Below are 20,386 nucleotides of genomic sequence, written 5' to 3' on the forward strand. Positions count from 1 at the left end.
TCACTTAGCCCCAGTGGAAAATGTATTAAGAATTTTAAAGTAATTCAAGTTTTTCAAGTTTAATTTAGTACTGAGTACTTCATGTCATTGCAGATTCTTCCATTGAAAAATTAATGTATTTAAGGAAGTGATTGTGAACTTTGGCTATCAATGTGAATAACATTAACTATAAATTATAATTTATACATAATTATGAAGATACTCATTTATGATTTGTAACTTTTGTGTTTTAAAAAAGGATTGGGAAGTTCAGCCATGAATGCTCAGAATATACAGATGCTTTTGGAAAAACTCAAAGGAATTCCCCAGTTAGAAGGCCAGAAAGACATGATAACGTGGATACTCCAGGTGAACCTGATAAACTAATCATATCTTGGTTTATATATTTAACAATCCTCTGTTTGCCTGTAATGTTAAACTACTGTTCTCTAACTGTAAAGTCATTTACTATTGATTTCATGGTCACTCACATGTTTTCCTATTTTAGTGAAAGGATTTTTTTTTTTAATTTTTTTTCTTAATGTTTTTATTTATTTTTGAGACAGAGAGAGATAGAGCATGAGCAGGGAAGGGGCAGAGAGAGAGGGAGACACAGAATCGGAAGCAGGCTCCAGGCTCTGAGCCATCAGCACAGAGCCCGATGCGGGGCTCAAACTCACAGACTGTGAGATCATGACCTGAGCCGAAGTCGGACGCTCAACCGACTGAGCCACCCAGGCGCCCCTGAAAGGATTTTTTTTTTAATTAATTAAAATTTATTCATTTATATCATTATTTAGTCGGTATCTATTGATTGCCTTTTATGTGCCATGGTCATTTCTAGACACTGAACAAGATAGATAAGGTGCTTACTGTTGTGGAGCATATACTAGTTCAGGTACAGGCAATAAACAAGAAAAGGATAATTCAAAAAAAAAAAAAGAAAGAAAGAAAAGGATAATTCAGTAGATGAATAGAGGGTAACTTCAGATGGGTAACCAGAAAGGCCTTTCTTAGGAGGTGACATTGAAACTGAATGACATGGAGCCAGTCTTAGAAAAATCTGGAAGAGTATTCCACACAGAGGGAACAGCACTGCAAAAGCTCTAAGGAGGCCAGAAAGAAGGCCAGTGTGACTGAAGCACAATGAGAGAAGGAGAAAAAGGTAGGCAACAAGGTCAGAGGGACAGCCAGGGGCCAGATCATATAGAACTTTCCAGGTGAAGGTAAAAAGGTGGATTTTATTTTTGAGAACAGTGGGAAACCACTGAAGGATTTTAAGTGACATAGTATTGTCTGTACTTTTGTAAGATCACTCTGGCTGCTGTGGGGTAAGTGGATTATAGGGTATAAGAGTAAAAGCAGGGAAACTATTAGAAAACTGTTGCAGAAATCCTGGTGAGAGAGAAGCATGACCAAGGGCTCGGATGCAGATGGCGAGAAGCTGGACTGATTCAGGTGTAATTTGGTAGTAGAATCTGTAGAACTTGCTGATAGATATGGTGGATGAGGGAGATCAAGGAGTCAAAAATGACTCCTGCATTTGGAGCTTGAACTGTTGGGTGGATGGCAGTGCCTTTGGGGAGGAGTGAGTAAGGAAGGGGTAGGGAGAGAAGCTGGAAATATTACTCTAATGGGAATCCTCCACATGGAAACATGAAGCCAAGGTTATGGAGCTTCACCTCACCGGACTTATTAAAAGATTCTGATGTTATCAGCTAGATATTGTTTTGATAACTAGAATATGGATTGATTAATTTCCATATTCATATCAATTGGAGATCTTTGTACTGATTTGTACTTCAAGAAGTTGGCTTTTTTTATTCCTTAGAGTAAGTCATTAAACATGTTTGATATAATTAGATTTGTGGCTATAAGGTAATGTTATTATTAAGGTTTCTCTTGAAGCAGAATTCACAAAGAAATTTAGTATTTGTGTTAAATTTGCCAATATAATTACTTTAAAATACAAAACAAAACAAAGTAGATAAGTTTTCAACTTTTATTAAGAAAATAAATTGAACTGTCATTTATTTCAACATGTATGTCTTGCAGACACAGTGTTATATATTAGAGATCTATTCCTGAAAATTGATTTTCTTTTAGAATACCAAAGTTTATTGTCAAAATATACAAAAGTGCAAGTGTCCACTGTTAAAATCATTAGGAATTTTCCTCAAATGTTCAATATAAGGTTGTGTTGTAAGTTCCTAGTGGGAGGTATTTACACATGAGACTGAGACTCCTTCAAATATAAACATTTTGTGGATGGATGTACCATCCTATTGCTGAAACATTGTTTTTTGTTAAAAACAATGAGACTGATCTATGCAAGCTATTATGGAAACATCTTCACAGATAAATGATTAAGTGAAAATGGAAGATAGGAAACAATGTATATGGTAGGATTGCTTTTGATGAGAATATGTGTAAATATAAAGAAATATGTATTCTGATAATTATTTCATGCAAACAAATACTAATAATCTTTAATTTAGTTGATTTTGGGGAGAGGGACTTGATCAGGGAGAGGGTTTCATTTTCCATTTTGTATTCTCGTCTTTATATGCCTTTGCATTAAAATAAGTAATTTATAATGTAAAAAAAATTTTTTTCCCTAGCAAAAGCAGAGAAATGCTAATACCTACAGATGGAATTAGCTAATTTTGTTGCCTGCAGCCTCGTGCTTAGCTGTATTGCTAATCAACTAGGGCAGGTGTTTGTCACAGTCAGGAGTCACTTTTTATATACTTAAAACTACTTATATAACTATTTATATGCATGACTGTGTGTGTGTGTAAAGTTTAAGTCAGAGACATTTGGTGACATGATGAGAAAATCAAATTAGTGAATTTTTCTGTTTCTTATCAGTCTAACCAAATCTTTTTTTTTTAACATTTCATCTATTTTTCATAGATGTTTGACACAGTGAAGCGATTAAGAGAAAAATCTTGTTTAATTGTAGCAACTACATCAGGATCAGAATCTATTAAGAATGATGAGGTAATAACATTATATTAATGGTGATGTTCTTGGTCTTTGAACTTTACCGGTTTAAGGTAGCTGCTGCTTTTTTATTAGAAGGAAGCTGTTGTAGAGTTTGTGAGATGTCCCATCTTCTTTTGTTCATTGTGTTTCTGTACCCCAGGGATTAGTGCTGCTTGACACATAGTTGTCCAGTATAATATATGTATTGTACAAAATCAGAGGAAATTGATGTACGTGGAGCTCTGTCGGAAATACCATATTTTATTAATTTTTAAAATATTTTAATATCTGAAATTGGGATATATCCTATAATCAATGACTTCTTATAATTTAGTCAGCATTCTTAGTGGAACATAAGAAAATGGTACATCTTAGATTCAGTGAAATGTAGTAATATTCAGGTTATGATGATTCTAATCTTAAAATTATTAGAATACGATTTATTACTTATGATTTTTTTTATTATAGTGTTTAACGATTCCTCCTAAAAGAATAACACTGGACTTAAGTTAGAATAAACAATAAAAAGACACCATACATGTCAGTAATATTGTTAAAGTTCTCAGTTTTAGCAATGCATCTAGTAGTAACTGTTAGATAGTGTCAGGTTGGTCAAAATTGATTAAATGTCAGTGATTAAACAATTAACATATGATTTAAAACTTTTGTTTCATTTAATTTTCTTAATCTACCTGCATTGAGTATAAAAGACCATTTATTAGATATTTAAAGTACTTGGGGCTTTTAGATTACATTATTGAAATAACCAAAAGAGCAATTAGTTGTATGATAGGATGGAGCCTATATGCTAGTTCTGAGACATCAGATTGAATCTAGGCTTAAGGGGAAATCAAGTTTTATCAGACTCTTACTCTGGGAAGTTTTGCTTGACTGAATAGTATATGTCAATTTTAACAATGGATCCTACCTAATTTTTGTGGTTTTTTAATACCCAGATGACTCATGATAAGGAAAAAGCAGAACGGAAAAGAAAAGCTGAAGCTGCTAGACTGCACCGCCAGAAGATCATGGCTCAGATGTCTGCCTTACAGAAAAACTTTATTGAAACTCACAAACTGATGTACGACAGCACCTCAGAAATGTCTGGGAAAGAAGACTCCATTATGGAGGAAGAGAGGTAAAACCTAGCAAAACTAAAAATTAGCAACTCAGTTTTTTTGAGGGAAAATGACATATTCACTTTAAATAAAACCTTTCCAAAATATATTTTGTAGTAAGAGAAATTATACTGTGTTTAAATTAGCAAAAGCACAGTGAGAACTCTAAGGTATTATTGAATGTAAGTTTATGTTGATGAACAGTTCAAGTGCGCAATAGTTTGTTAAAAGCCTTTATGTACAAAAAGGAAAATGGGAATGGTAAAAATCGAAATCAGCTTCTGTTATCTTGTATAAATGGGGGCCCCTTTAGGTACACATTTATATATCAGTTCATATATTCCACCGTTTTTATAATTTCTGGTAAAAATGAGTATAGTTGCTACGGGTTGAAAAAAAATCTTTCACCTGAAAAAGGTAGTTTATATTTGTTTTTCTTTTTTTCTTGAAGAGAAAGAAGACAGTGCCTGTAATTGTACTTATGGACAGCACATTACAATGGGAATCCATAAATCTGATTTTCTGAGTCCTACTGTGGTGTGCTCTTGGGGAAATCAGTTAACCTTCTGAGAGCCACACTTTGTGAGCTCTTGTATGGTTACAGTGTGAAAAGGAGGGAAAATAAGGATACTTTTTTTTTTTTTTTTAATTTTTTTTTTTCAACGTTTATTTATTTTTGGGACAGAGAGAGACAGAGCATGAACGGGGGAGGGGCAGAGAGAGAGGGAGACACAGATTCGGAAACAGGCTCCAGGCTCTGAGCCATCAGCCCAGAGCCTGACGCGGGGCTCGAACTTACGGACCGCGAGATTGTGACCTGGCTGAAGTCGGACGCTTAACCGACTGCGCCACCCAGGTGCCCCATGGATACTTTTAAAAGCATTCCAATTTAAAATGTAAACACCTCCTATGCTTTTTTTTTTTTTTTTTTTAATTTATCGTCAAGTTGGCTAACGTACGGTGTATACAGTATGCTCTTGGTTTTGGGGGTAGATGCCCATGATTCATCACTCATGCACAACACCCAGTGCTCATCCCAACAAGTGCCCTCCTCAATGCCCATCACCCATTTTCCCCTCTCTCCCATCCTATGCTTATTTTTAAAAATAAGCTTTCACTGCTCTTTAAATAATGTGTGTTTTAGATAGTTTTAAAAAATTGTGCTTTTGGGGCGCCTGGGTGGCGCAGTCGGTTAAGCGTCCGACTTCAGCCAGGTCACGATCTCACGGTCCGTGAGTTCGAGCCCCGCGTCAGGCTATGGGCTGATGGCTCAGAGCCTGGAGCCTGTTTCCGATTCTGTGTCTCCCTCTCTCTCTGCCCCTCCCCCGTTCATGCTTTGTCTCTCTCTGTCCCAAAAATAAATAAACGTTGAAAAAAAAAAAAAAAAATTGTGCTTTTGCAATAACATTAGAAACAGACATAATTTACCTGTCATATTGAAGCAGGGTATGTTAACAAGGACCACAAAGAATAAAGACTATATATTTTAAAGATTAAAATATATATATATACACACATATATACATATATACATATACATATATATATGAAGGTAAGCTATCCTTAGTTGACAATAGTAATAGAACTAGAAATTAATATAAAACTTTATAAACAATTCACAGAAGTTCCAACCCTGGAGATACTTTATATTAGCAACATGCTCTTTATGAAAAAGAGACTACTGTATGTTTAGCCAAACAAGAGGATAGAAGCAAAAATGTGCTCAGAGTTAATTAATGGCCTCAATGCTTTTTATTTATTTTTATTGACTGATTGATTGCACACATAAATTATTGTGTTCTAGTTGAAAACAATTCAAATAACACAGTTAGATCCCTTAGACCATCCTCTGCATTCCTGATCTTTCTGCACAGATAACCATTGTTAATAAATAACTATTGTTCTAGGCCTGTTCTATGCATTTATTAACATATATGCATAAATGAGTATTGGTTTGTGTTTTTTAATAGTTTATTTTTCCATACCTTTGGTTCTGCAGCTTGGTTTTTTACTCAGTGTTTTATAAATCTCTTCATGTCATTCCATATAGGTCTATTAGATTCTACATGATTCTTTATGTGTGAATATACACTATTTTGTTTGTTAGATTTTGGGCATTTAAGTTGGTTTTCCCTTATTTTCTAATTTCCCTTAATATAAACTATGTGTCAGAATATTTTTGTATATTTGCTCCCTTGTACAATTGTATAAGTAATTCTCAAGAGTAGAATCTAATATGTGAAAGTACTGGGTCATCATTATTTTAAATTTTAATAGATACTATCACAATAAAACTCCAATGTAGTTTTACCAATTCCTACTCCCAACAATGTTTGAGAGTTCCTATTTTCTTCATTTTCATCAATGCTTATTATTATCATCAGTACTTGAAAATATTTGATAGTCAACATTATAAATCTCTGCCAGGCTGAATTTCCCTATTACTAGTTAGTACTAGGTTGAGCATCTTTTCATATGATTGTTCACTAAATTCTTCAAAATGTTTGAGAGAGAGAGAGACAGAGAGAGAGAGAGAGAGAGAGAGAGAACTAGTGAGGGAGGGGCAGAGAGAGAGGGGAACATAGGATCCAAAGCGAGCTCCACACTGACCCCAGAGAGCCCAATATAGGGCTCGAACTCACTAACGGTGAGATCCTGACCTGAGCTGAAGTCGAATGCTTAACTGACTGAGTCACCCAGATGCCCCCGAAAACATTTTAATTACACAGTTATACTGACACATTTTCATTTTAAAAATCAAATGTCATAGATAAAGCTACTTCTGTTTGAGCACTGGCCTAAATCTGGGACTCCTTTCTGCCCTTCCTCAGAAGATATTCTGGTTATAAATTTTATGTATCTCCTGTCAGAATTTCTACTATGCTATTACCTGTAAATATATGTAACTATAGAAATTACATAGTATCATTCAGTCTTTTGTTTTATTTGCATCAGTGGTATTATGTGTCCTTCTGCAACTTGTCATATTCACTTGGAAATCTATGCTCTATGTTCTTATGTACCAAACGAGCTCAGTGTTTCTCAGTCTTGGTATTTGGGCAGCAGTTCTTTTTTATGCTCCATGAATTGCAGAACAGTCCACGTCTCTGGCTCTGCATTCACTAAATTCCAGTAGCGTCCTGTAGTCCTTATGGTACCAAAAGGTAAACCTTACCTCACATATTGCTGAATGCCTCCTATGAGGTGGTACCCCATCTAGCATTCAAACTGCACCTTTTAATACTGCTTAGTATTCTGTATGGTGTAATTTCACTTACATTGATGATGAACATTTAAGTTATTTCCAGTTTGTTGAATGATCTGTGGCAATTCAGGGACCTTCCTGCACAGGTAAAGAGGCAGTATTGCAAAGCAGTTCAGAGCATGGCCTGTGAAGTCAGATCACACGGGTTAGATCCAGGCTCTGCTACTATGTAGTGATGAGTCATTAGGTAAGTCTCTTACTGTCTCTAGGCCTCAGTTTCTTCATCTTAACAATGGAGGGTAATCTTAGTACCTACCTCTTAGGATTTGTTGGAAAGATTAAATGAATTAATGTAAAGTATTTGAAACAGTGCCTCACATCACAATCAGTGCTTTACAAATATTCGCTATTATTATATTATTATTATACACATTGAGTACATGTAAGAATTGCTAAATCATTAAGATGTAAGTTTTTATTTTAAAGTCTATCAAAATAGAATAGAACTTAAATGCCTAAGAAGAGGGAAAGGATAAAACTCTTACAGGCACGTATAGAAAGAGTGTTGTGTAGCCATTTAAAAACAATGTTTCTGAATAAACTTTAATGACACAAGAAAACAAATAAGATATAAGTGAATAAAGCAGGTGCAAATCTGTATATGTGATCTTAATTATGTAAAAAGAATGGTATAAACAAAGTGGACTGGACGGAAATATACAAATGGTTATCTCTAGTTTGTGAGTGTATAATGCTTTTTATTTTCTTCTTTATACTTTTATAGATTTTCCAAATTTTCTTAAACATGTATTACTTTTCTAATCAGAAAAAAACCAGATAACCCTGCTTCCTGGTATGAAAATTAAGTATAATTCTAATATACACTCTACTTTGTGATCTGCTTTTTTTGCACTTAGCAACACAAAATGTATTTTTGAATAAGCAAATTAACTGATATGAGCCAGAAAAATCAAGGGGGAAGATTTTAAGCTAATATTGCTGAATATCATTTTTATTTTACTATTTTTGTTCTTAAAGTTCTTGCACTACAGTTACTTAAAATCTACCAAAATATAAAGACAAGTGACCAAAACATGTGTCCTCATTTCTGGTCGTTTCTCTTGGTAGTGCCCCAGCAGTCAGTGACTACTCTAGAATTGCTTTGGGTCCTAAACGGGGTCCGACTGTTACTGAAAAGGAGGTGCTGACATGCATCCTCTGCCAAGAAGAACAAGAGGTGAAAATAGAAAATAATGCCATGGTATTATCGGCCTGTGTCCAGAAATCCACCGCCTTAACCCAGCACAGGGGAAAACCCATAGAACTCTCAGGGGGTATGTATTGTTTAATAAATATCCTTTTGAGCATTTCTTTTCATATTTATATAATGAGAAAAAAATATTGGAAGAAGTTTGGGAGTGAGACTATATTTAGTCTTATTTAGTCAGATCATATTTTACCCATATGTAAAATGGTCTCTAGATATTTACATACCATGTTTGCCCCTTTGTTTTATTTTTTAATTTTAATTTTTGTTACACTTGGCCACATTGCTCAGTCTCTGTCTCTATCTGCCTATCTACCCCCATTTTTCTATGCTGAACCTTTTGAAAGTAGGATGCAGGCATATACATTTCATCCCTAAATATTTACACATGCATGTTCTAAAACTAAGGATAGTCTATTATATGTCTATCATACCATTATAACATTCAAGAAAATGAATAAATTCAGGAATATTACCTAATATAAAATCCATATTTGGATTTTCCCAAACTGTCCTCAACTAGACGTTTTTAGCTAGACTTTTTTTTTCTCATTTAGGGTCTAGACATATTTCGTGCCTTGCTTTTATTATGTCTTTTTAAATATCTGTTAATCTAGAATAGTCACTTGTTCTTTTTTTTTCCATGATAATAACTTCTTAGAAGAATGTAGACCAGTTGTTTTGTACATGTCTTACATTGTAGATCTGTCTGTTGCCTCAAAATTAGGTTCATGTTAAGTATTTTCTTGGCAGGAATACTAATTAAATAATGTATTTTTTTTTATGTCACATCAGAGTTACTGCTTTATAAAATACCCTTGGGATAATAATAATGATGATGATAAAAAAGGCTAACATTAACTGAATACTTACTGTATGCCAGGCACTGATTAAGTGCTTTATGTGTATTTACTCGCTTAATCCGCACAGCAACCCAATGAGTTTGGTACCAATATTGGCTCCATTTACAGATGAAGGAACTGAGGCAAGGAGAAGTTAAATAATTTACCCAAGGCCACAAGTTATATGTAATGAAACCAGATTTTTAACCACTATGTCTTTGCTTTTATCCATATTATAATGCCCTAAGTATACCTTAGAAAGTAATTCAAATTACTCTTAAAATTAGAAGAGCAAATTGTGCTTGAATCATAGAAAAATCACTTCAACAACCAAGATAAGGCAACTTAAACCTAATGTTCAGAATAAAAAATACAAATCAAAAATAGAAGTTGTCATTAATTCACACTAATTTTAAATCCTACCTGGAAGTCTAGCTTTATATTTTTCTCCTTTTGCTTACTACTAAGAATATATATCCTGTTACCATGATACTGTGACACTTTACTTGGACATTCCTAAGAAGGTTCATGATTAGAATTTTAGACCTTGATAATCTCTTTTTTTTTTTCCCCATTTTATAACCATGGGGGGAGATGAATACATGCCTTCTATTTTTGTCTTCCTGTACCAGAAACCCTGGACCCGCTCTTCATGGATCCAGACTTGGCATATGGAACTTACACAGGAAGCTGTGGTCATGTGATGCATGCGGTGTGCTGGCAGAAGTAAGTTGTCCTTCTGACATGTTCTTGAAAGAAACTAGGAATACTGAAGTTCATTAAAGGCCACAAAAAGGCATGTTTTCTCATGTCTTCTTTCCTTCCTTATCTGAATAATTGAAGCAGTTTTAATTACTAATTTTGTTTGCATGATATTCATTATCTTATCACCTTCAGAAATGTATGTAATAGGGGCGCCTGGGTGGCTTAGTCGGTTAAGCGGCTGACTTCAGCTCAGGTCATAATCTCAACATTTGTGAGTTCGAGCCCCGTGTCAGGCTCTGTGCTAACAGCTCAGAGCCTGGAGCCTGCTTCGGATTCTGTGTTTCCTCCTCTCTCTCTGCCCCTCCCATGCTCATGCTCTATCTCTCTGTCTCTTAATAATAAATAAATGTTAAAAAAAAAAAAATGGATGTAATAAACTATCAACTTAAAATTTTCACTACTCCTTTGTACTTCCTCTCCACGAGCTAGTTGGTTGCTCTTGATCAGTATTTGTGTAAAAGAAAGCTATAATCTTTCTTAAAAAAATCTCATTTCCCATGGGGTGCCTGGGTGGCTCAGTCAGTTAAGTGTCCGACTTAGCTCAGGTCATGATCTCACGGTTCGTGGGTTCGAGCCCTGCATCTGGCCCTGTGCTGACAGCTCAGAGCCTGGAGCCTGCTTCAGATTCTGTGTCTCCCTCTCTCTCTCTCTCTCCCCCACTCATGCTCTGTCTCTCTCAGGAATAAATAAACATTAAAAAAAAAAAATCTCATTTCCCTGATAATGTAGAGTGAAAAGTACCTTTGAGATAGAGTAAGACAGGAAATTCTAGTTCCACCTTTGGAAGAGAAAAATTCAGAAATATAATTCCTGGGAAATCTTTCGTATAGGATTCATTCTTTTGGCATTGGGTTAGAGTACATAATCTTCCTGAATAGCCTTTACAACATCAGCTGGCCATTGGAAACTGAAGGAAGTAGTGTCTGCATTTTATCTCCATGCTGCTGAGTTAGGAGCCAAGTTATGATTCAGTAAAATTATTTTAAGTTTGTTTCTGCCCTGATGTGTCTTGTTTGCCCCCAAAAGAATGGGCATCCTATTTCTTGTATAATTGCAACTTCGGTATTTGGGCATGTAGATTCTAAAGACATTTATTAAAGCAAAAATTCCAGACTTTTGTCACTTGGATTAGAGTGAAGATACATGTGTCATTCTGAAGGGACCCATGTCTTAAAATTTTGCAGGTATTTTGAAGCTGTACAACTGAGCTCTCAGCAGCGCATTCATGTTGACCTTTTCGACTTAGAGAGTGGAGAATATCTTTGCCCACTTTGCAAGTCTCTGTGCAATACTGTGATCCCCATTATTCCTTTGCAACCTCAAAGGATAAATAGGTATGTTTTAATTCATGTTTGGGTTTTGGGTTGAATTTTTAAAAACTATATTTAATCCTTTCATTTGTGCCTGTTTTGATTAGATCGCTAGTTTCTTTTGTTGTTTGAAGTAATTAATACTTTTTCTTTCCATAAGTTGTATTCTGTCTTTAAAATATGATGAAAAGCTCCAATTTTTGGTTTCTAAAATAACTGGAATGTTCATTAACTCAAATCTGTATGTTGTGTGTGTATCTTCTAACAGCCATGAAAACAGTAGAACATGAATCTCTACCTTAGCATTCACAAAAAGGGAAAAGATGCTGAGAAGATTTATCCTTTCAAATAGTACTTTTTACACCATTAGAGTTAATGTTTGAAATTTGGTTTCTCTAAGAATGTCTTTGTATTATTATTTCTAATTCTGTTTTTTTTTTTTCCCTCAAGAGCCAATCGCCATAGTTGTAAAGATGTGGACAAAATGTTAACAATAGAAGTAAAGAAAAACAGTAGATTAATCATATATCTTTGAATAATTTTTAAATTTTTAGACCAAGTTTTTAAACTTTTCTATTCTGACCATCTGTGAATGGAACTCAGTAGCAAATTTATTCATTTTTTATGATAACTATAGCATATAATTGTATATTTCTGTGTTGTCACTGTTGTACCTAATAACAGTATTCTTCATTGTTGTTCATTTTCTTAAAACCCAGTGAATTTGTAATGATTGACCTAAGTTTTGCTATAGAAAATGATTTCGTTGATAAAAACACTTAACATGTTTCCACAACAAAAGTGTTCAAAGGTGATAGGCTTGGCAGTCAGGGTCAATAAGTTAATTGCTCTATCTCTACTATTCCTTGTCATTAGAAAACCTGATCTGGGGGTACCTGGCTGGCTCAGTAGGTTGAGCATCCAACTTTTGATTTTGGCTCAGGTCATGATCTCACAGTTCATGGGATCGAACCCCATGTCTGGGTAGACACTGGCAGCACAGAGCCTGCTTAGGATTCTCTCTCCCTTTCTCTCTGCCCCTCCCCCCACTCACGCTCTGTCTCACTCTGTCTCTCAAGAATAAAATAGTAAAAAATTTTAAAAAAGAACGAACACCCTTGAAATAGGAATACCACCAGCATGTTTGAGGCACAGCAGAAAGGCAGCATGCTTAGAATGGAGCAAAGAACAAGATCATAAAAGGGCTTATAAGATTGGAAATTAGAATTTTATTTTTAGTATTAAAAACACGAAATATTTTATGTGTGATGGGAAACCATTGGAGTGCTTTGAAAAGGGGATGATATGATCAGATCTACATTTTAGAAGATCCCCCTGGCTGTTCTGCGTTGAATATAGATGATAATGAAGCACTGTTGTGGAAACAGGAAGAACAGTTAATGTATTGAAATAGTTCCAGTGAGGGATGAAGTAACTTGGATTAGGGTAGTAACAATGGAAGTAGAAAAAAGTGCTCAGCTTGGGATATATTTAGAAGGTAAAACCAGCAAGACTAGCTGCTGGCTTCGAATGTGGATTGTGAGAGAATCTGAGAAATCAGTGATGACACCCGGTTTTTTATTTGAGTGACTAGAATGGTGATTCCATTTATTGATATTTGTTACTTCTAGGTGATGGGCCTATGAATGGTATCTTACTCCTTGTACTTTTAAAATTCCCCTCCTACCCAAAACTACATTTTTACTTTCTTTCTTTCTTTCTTTCTTTCTTTCTTTCTTTCTTTCTTTCTTTATTTATTTATTTTTTTAATTTTTTTTTCAACGTTTATTTATTTTTGGGGGGACAGAGAGAGACAGAGCATGAACGGGGGAGGGGCAGAGAGAGAGGGAGGCACAGAATTGGAAACAGGCTCCAGGCTCTGAGCCATCAGCCCAGAACCCGACGCGGGGCTCGAACTCACGGACCGCGAGATCGTGACCTGGCTGAAGTCGGACGCTTAACCGACTGCACCACCCAGGCGCCCCTATTTATTTATTTTATTGAAATATAGTTGACAATGTTACCATAGTTTCAGGTGTCCAGTATAGTGATTCAATAACTCTGTACTGTGCTGTGCTCACCACAGGTGTAGCTCCCATCAGTCACATACAACATTATTACAATGCCATTGTCTATATTCCCTATGCTGTACCTCCATGCCCATAACTTATTCATTCCATAACTAAAAACCTGTATCTCCCCCTTTTGCCCATTCCCACACCCCACCCCCTTTTCTGGCAACCATCAATTTGTTCTTTGTATTTATGGGTCTCTTTCTGCGTTGTGTGTTCATTTATTTGGTTTTTTAGATTTCATATACAAGTGAAATCACATGGTATTTGTCTTTCTCTGACTTCTTCACTTAGCATAATACCCTCTAGTCCCATCTATATTGTCACAAATGGCAAGATCTCATCCTTTTTTATGGCTGAGTACTATCCCATTATGTGGGATACTACATCTTTATCCATTCATCTATCAGTGGGCACTTAGGTTGCTTCCATATTGCGGCTGTTGCAAATGATGCTGAAACTACATTTTTAGACGTATGTGCTTTTATGACCTACGTAGTTAATCTGAAGGAGTTTGATGTTTTCATACAGCCAATTATCCATAGAAAGACTCTACAAGTTCAGCTTTTCAGTTTGACTTTGTGCCAATGGCTTAATAATTTTTAAATATCATTTTTCAGTGAGAATGCAGAGGCTCTTGCTCAACTTTTGACGCTGGCACAATGGATACAGACTGTTCTGGCCAGAATATCAGGTTATAATATGAAACACGCTAAAGGTTTGCTCAAAATTATTTTATATTTTGCTGTTTGAGATTTAAGTGTCAGAGTCTTTAACATTTTTCTGAAGTACTTACTGCTCTAAAATATGGTTTGCAGATATAGATTTGTCGACTATCAGGAACTAAAGGTTTCAAAGCCAAAATTAAGTTTGACTTAAATCACTTAAATAGTTTTCATACTCGCAAGCAATATAGACAGTAATTAATCTGGAGTCACACTGCTTGGAGTTAAATCTTAGATCCATTGCTTACTGTCTCTGTGATCTTGGACAAGTTTTTTAACCTGTTTGTGCCTCAACTTTCTTATTTGCAGGGTGAGAATAATAATAGCACCTATCTCACTGACTTAAGAATTGAGGTATCCTGTGTAAAGTAGAACAATGCATGGTACATAGTAAATACTGTATGAGCATTAACCATTACTATTACTAATTTTGTTAATATGTTGTCATTAATCTTAATAATAAAAAAACAACATTTTTAAACTGTTACCTCATTTATATATTCTTTACAATTGAGGGATAAGACTAAAAAGTCTAAAGACTCTGAGAAGTAAACAATGGTAGGCAAATGAAGGAGGGAAGTCAAAATTTGAAGAGTGGTAGAGGCAATGAGTTTCCTGGGTTTTTTTCCTCCTTTATTACCCAGCTTTGAACTCAGCATAGCCTGAGTCACAGAGCTTTGCAATGGACACGAATAGCAAAAAGTTCAAGAGAGATGCCCTCTTTCTGGCCAGAGGACCAGGAAAAAAAGTCCCTCAGAACTGGAAAGTGTAAAGGGAATTTCTGTTTTGTTCTGTTTTGTTTTGTTTTTTGTTTTTTCCTCTTCTGACCCTCTCCTGATGCCAGCCCCAGTCAGGGACCTGGAGCTGCAGTGTCGTGGCGGCCACATAGATATGTAAAATCCCAAGAGAAAACCAGTCTCTCTGGCTGGAGGAACTGGAAAAAAAAGGGACCTCTGTGTTCCATAGAATGCAGGGTGAATCCTCATTATTTTTTTTCTGTCTTTGCCTCACAGTTTTATCCCAAGGGTAGCCCCAGTCACCTGAATCTACTTGACAACAGAAGGGACTAAAACTGAGAGAAACATGTTATTATGGCCAGAGGAACTGGGGGAAAGGGTCCCTTGGAGCTAGAGAATATGGGGGAAATCCCAGAAAGAAGAGAGCTATAGAAGGGGAATCTCCTATTTTTGAGAACAGCACAGATCCTAGGCTTGCCTCCAAGCTGCACATGTGCAGAACAGGCCCAGAGAAACAGCAACAGGTTTGAGAATGAAACTGCATTAAAACCATCACTTAAGTCCCAGACTAACACCTGAGTAGTACATGTATAGGCAGACCCAAACAGTGTAGCAAAGGCTCGGAGACTAACATTGGAACCACCATACACAGACAATGGGACAGAAATTGTTGAAATTAATTGTGTTGATTGCCTACTGAAACAAAAAGAAAGGTACATTTTTCCACAGAATTTTAAGAAGAACCAAAACCTCACAATATAATATTCAAAATATCTAAGGTACAATCCAGAATTACTTAACATACAGAGAACCAGGAGAATCTGACCAATCTCAAGGAAAAAAAAAAAAAAAAAAAAACAATAAGATGCCAATCTTGAGATGTTTTAACATTGAACTTTTTAGACAAAAAATTAGAGCACCCAGTAATCATTAAACATAAGGTAAAGGTGAACACTTTTGAAATGAATGGAAAAAATATGAGTTCTCAGCAGAAAAAAAGTAGAAACTATTAAAAATAAAGAACCAAATGGAGATGATAGAATTGAAAAAATACTATATGAAATAAAAATTAACTGGATGGGCTCAATAGTGGAATGGAGATGGGAAGGATAAGAGTTAGTGGACTTGAAATCTGATCAGTAGATATTACCCAGTCTGAAGAATAGACAGAAAGTGCTGAAGAAAAAAGAAAAATAGCTTTAGAGACACATGGACCCAATTTTTTAATCCAATATTTATGTCATACAAGTCCTGAAAAGAAAAAAAGGTGGTACAAAAAATAGTTGAAGAACTGATGACTGAAAACCTCCAAAATTTGGTGAAACACATTAATTTACAGATTTAAGAAGTTCAGTGAAACTCAAAGATAAAGTAAAAGAAAATCACACCCATATAGATAATACCTAAACTGCTGAAAACCAAAGATGAAGGAAAAAAGTCTCAAGAGCAAGCAGGAAAAGACAACTCATTTCACATAGGGGAACAACAATTCTAATTTGATAAGGAAATGGAAAATGGAGCCACAAAGAGGTTGGTATTCACTCAAGGTCTTAGTAATAGGAGCAGAGTTAGGATGCCAACCCAGGCAGCTTGGCTGCAGATCCTTGGCTCTTACTCACTATTGTATGCTGCCTTACTAATAGAATACTGTGCATCCATTAAAAATGTAAATATAGAGGGACAGTTACTGATGTGGAAAGACATTTATGGTCTGTTGGTGACAAACAAGATACAGAGTACTACTATAGATTTTGTCTTTTTAAAAAGAATCTGTATTTGCAACATTTATATGGAGAACAGAAGAATATCACCCAAATGTTATTTGAGTAGAGAAATTTTGAGCGATAGTTTATTAACATTTTCTAAGTTTTCTAAAATGGTCATATATAATTTTAAACAGCTAGAAAAGTGTGTGTCACACTAAACCCTTGTGATTTTTCATTCTTTTTCATTTTCATTTATAAGGAGAAAACCCACCAATTCCAGTCTTAGTTGATCAAGGAATGGGTGATTCCACTTTTGAGTTCCATTCTATCCTGAGTTTTGGAATTCAGCCTTCGTAAGTATCCAAGTAGTTAAGAGTAGTTTGTAAATGGCTGTGAAAATAAGAGTGAAGAACAATCCTTCCTTCCTTCCTGCCTTATTTGCAAAATTGTTTCTTTATCCCGTTTTTATCTTGTTTCTCCCTGGAGTTTTATTTGTATAATAAAATTAAGTGGTTTGAGGTATTAGAGTAATATGTATTAGAGTGAATCCTGCCTGTAATTAACCATTTTTGACCAACAAAAATGCCATTTCTATATAGTCCAACCTACAATAAGAGCAGAATTTAAGAGATTTCAATTAAAGTCATATCTAACTCTGATTTCTGTAAAGTCTCAGGTCAACCCCCACCCCCATTCATTTTCTTGTTTGTAAAATTGAAACAGTAGCTTCTTATCTTACATCATAAGGTTATTGGAAAAATACTTATGTGAAAACACTTTGAAAAATATAATGTATCCAAATAAGGTATTATTATTATTATCATTATTATTTAATAAATATTTTCTGATGTACACTTTTTTAGTTGTGATTCTTGTTTTTATTTTGAATCCTGTGGCTGTTGAAAATACTTGTTACAGGGGCGCTAGGATGGCTCAGTTGGTTAGTGTCCAGCTCTTGATTTCATCTCAGGTCATGATCTCATGGTTCATGAGATCTTGCTAACAGTGCAGAGCCCGCTTGGGATTCTCTCTCTCCCTTTCTGTCTGCCCCTCCCCCACTCACACTCACACGCTCTCACATGCTCACATGCTCATGTGCCCTCTCCCTCTCTCTCTCTCTCCCTCTCTCTCAAAATAAATAAACTTAAAAAAACAAAATACTTGTTACAAAAGGAAGTTCAGGAAATCAGAACTTATCACTCCCAAGTACATGGTGTATTCATTCTCTCTCTGTCTCACACACACCCTTTTAACACTGAAGTTCCTCTTAGTCCCTTTCCACACATTAAAACTTGTTAGGTCAGATCTGTTTGCTTTGAATTTTATTCCTTCTCTCCAGTCTGTCCTTAATTTGGACCTGGATTCTTTCTGTGATCCTTTACTACATCTTTTATATGAAGTAAAGTTATATGAGCCATTATCATTTTGTAAGAGATATTTTTCTACCTATAAGAGCTACAGTCCCATTTTTTCTTCAGAGGCTCTAATCTCCAATTTGACAAAGAGCATTTTACTTTGTCAAAAGAGTTAAATTGTTGTTTCAGTACCTAAATTGTTAAATTTTTGTTTCTGTACCTTACTCTGTAGGTAACCCCTTTTATTAAATCACTATATAAAATTTTCTTGTTTTACTTTTAGGATAAAATATTCTAATAGCATCAAGGAAATGGTCATTCTCTTTGCTACAACAATTTACAGAATTGGACTAAAAGTACCTCCTGATGAAACGGATCCTCGAGTCCCCATGATGACCTGGAGCACATGTGCTTTCACTGTCCAGGCAATTGGTAATGCCTATGAGAGACTACTTCGGAGGGTTCATAGAAAAAGAATTAACATTGATTGACCAAAAATGTTTCCTTTTCCCTGATGTCTTAAATAGTTTGAATTGTTTGAGGACTATTGGTATCTCAGTAGATTAGTGTAGCCTGATGCCATTTAGTCTGAGAATTTTTGTATTGATCCCTTTTTAACTACAGTATTGGTCATATGCAACATAAGCTCAAAATATTTGAAAGGTATAACGTGAAGCAAGCTATATTCAAAAGCTGGCAGATTTATAACACTAGGAAAATCAAGGGGAAAAAAAAGGCAAAGGAACAAGAATCAAGCCAGAAATGTTCAGTAATTTTTGTTTCTTTTTTTTTTTTTTTTTTTTTTTTCAACGTTTATTTATTTTTGGGACAGAGAGAGACAGAGCATGAACGGGGGAGGGGCAGAGAGAGAGGGAGACACAGAATCAGAAACAGGCTCCAGGCTCTGAGCCATCAGCCCAGAGCCCGACGCAGGGCTCGAACTCACGGACCGCGAGATCGTGACCTGGCTGAAGTCGGACGCTTAACCGACTGCGCCACCCAGGCGCCCCAATTTTTGTTTCTTTTACACCTTGAGAGAAAAAAGAAAGGGAAACCAAAGTCACCTAAAACATTATCAGAAAAGGGAAAAGAAGACTGAGGTAGTTGTGAGAGACAGACTAGCAGGCAGGAACTCACCAGGTCATAATGGAAGCCCACTGTCAAATTCTCTGCCAAAATTTAAACTTCTTATAGAAGAATGCAGCAATCACATCAAAATGTTGTACACCTTAAATTTACACAGTGTAAATTGGGATGGGGGGAAGAAGAGTGTAGTAGTGAAGGATTTCTTAGTTTTTAAAATCAGCATATTTGCTTATTACAGTCATGAGATAGAATACTATCTAAAAAAGAGTAAGAACTGTAATTCTTTTATGTCCTCTTTATCCAAGATGGTTTCAGTCTCCCTTTCCAATATACATTTTTGGTGGTTGCTTCCAATGGAGTCTACATATATTTTTGTAACGACACCATTTCATGATTTGAATTAAGTAGCGCGAAGCCACAAAACCTTCCTGCACACGAGCTTCAGCCTCCTGAACAGATTTTAGGAGTCACATCCAAACCTGTCAGACTTAAATCATGGATAAAAGATTAAAAACAGGTTTATTTCCCCTGTGGTTGAATAAAATGAGAAATAGGAAGAATGAGATTTAAGCAGAATAGAATCTGAACAAATCGGTAAGAAATGTAAAGCATTCTTTTGGAGTCATGATCTACTACTAAGTCTCTTGGCAGTTTCAGTGAAGATATTTTACACTTTACTATCCTTGGCAAGACAAACATTAGGAATCGGGAGTTTAGATAGTTAACATAAAAAAAGGTCACCGTTTTTGTCAGAAAAGTGATGAGAAGTTCACTGGAGGACTTCCAGTGGTCCAGTGGTTCCTATGTGGTTCTGTAACCTAGTAATTGGGTTTTATTTTATTAATACAGTATTATACTGTTTTCACTTCAGTGCTTTTTCCATCCCAGAACATAGTGCTGTACTTTATTCCTAGTGCATAAGCATCTGACTTACTTCATTCCCTATGGGTGTGGCAAGACATACACAGGACATGTTGGCATAGTTAGGAACTACAGTTGAGGAATCAATATACAGAGTCTTTTTTTACTGTCCATTCAAAGATGGAAAAAGAAAATAGGAAGTAAACCTTCCTAACTCATAGGTGTATCTGCTGCCAAAGATCAATGAAAGTAAGAGTAGTTTAGCAATAAATGCCCTAGCCAACAAGGCAAAATGTATCTGAATCCGTGGGGTTTTTTGAATTTTCAATTTTTTTTCCTGTAATGTAATTATTTTTTAAAAGTATGCATA

The 20,386-nt window shown here is 35.5% G+C and overlaps 1 protein-coding gene across 2 annotated transcripts in view; it reads left to right on the plus strand.

Annotated features, from left to right (window-relative positions):
- UBR1 (ubiquitin protein ligase E3 component n-recognin 1) overlaps positions 1-20,386 on the plus strand; it is a 137,346-nt gene that overhangs the window by 86,229 nt on the left and 30,731 nt on the right. For both annotated transcript variants that reach the window (XR_006704079.1, XM_045448006.1), the window contains exons 27-35: positions 239-348; positions 2,896-2,982; positions 3,924-4,105; positions 8,419-8,624; positions 10,032-10,125; positions 11,349-11,498; positions 14,167-14,264; positions 16,974-17,067; positions 18,353-18,501. Coding sequence is in view for 1 of the 2 variants with exons in the window: in XM_045448006.1 (XP_045303962.1) it covers positions 239-348; positions 2,896-2,982; positions 3,924-4,105; positions 8,419-8,624; positions 10,032-10,125; positions 11,349-11,498; positions 14,167-14,264; positions 16,974-17,067; positions 18,353-18,501 (1,170 nt within the window). In the remaining variant the exon portion in view is untranslated. The remainder of the gene's footprint in view (positions 1-238; positions 349-2,895; positions 2,983-3,923; positions 4,106-8,418; positions 8,625-10,031; positions 10,126-11,348; positions 11,499-14,166; positions 14,265-16,973; positions 17,068-18,352; positions 18,502-20,386) is intronic.

Source organism: Leopardus geoffroyi, chromosome B3 (genome assembly GCF_018350155.1).
Source record: "Leopardus geoffroyi isolate Oge1 chromosome B3, O.geoffroyi_Oge1_pat1.0, whole genome shotgun sequence".
Classification (NCBI taxonomy): Eukaryota; Metazoa; Chordata; class Mammalia; order Carnivora; family Felidae; genus Leopardus; species Leopardus geoffroyi.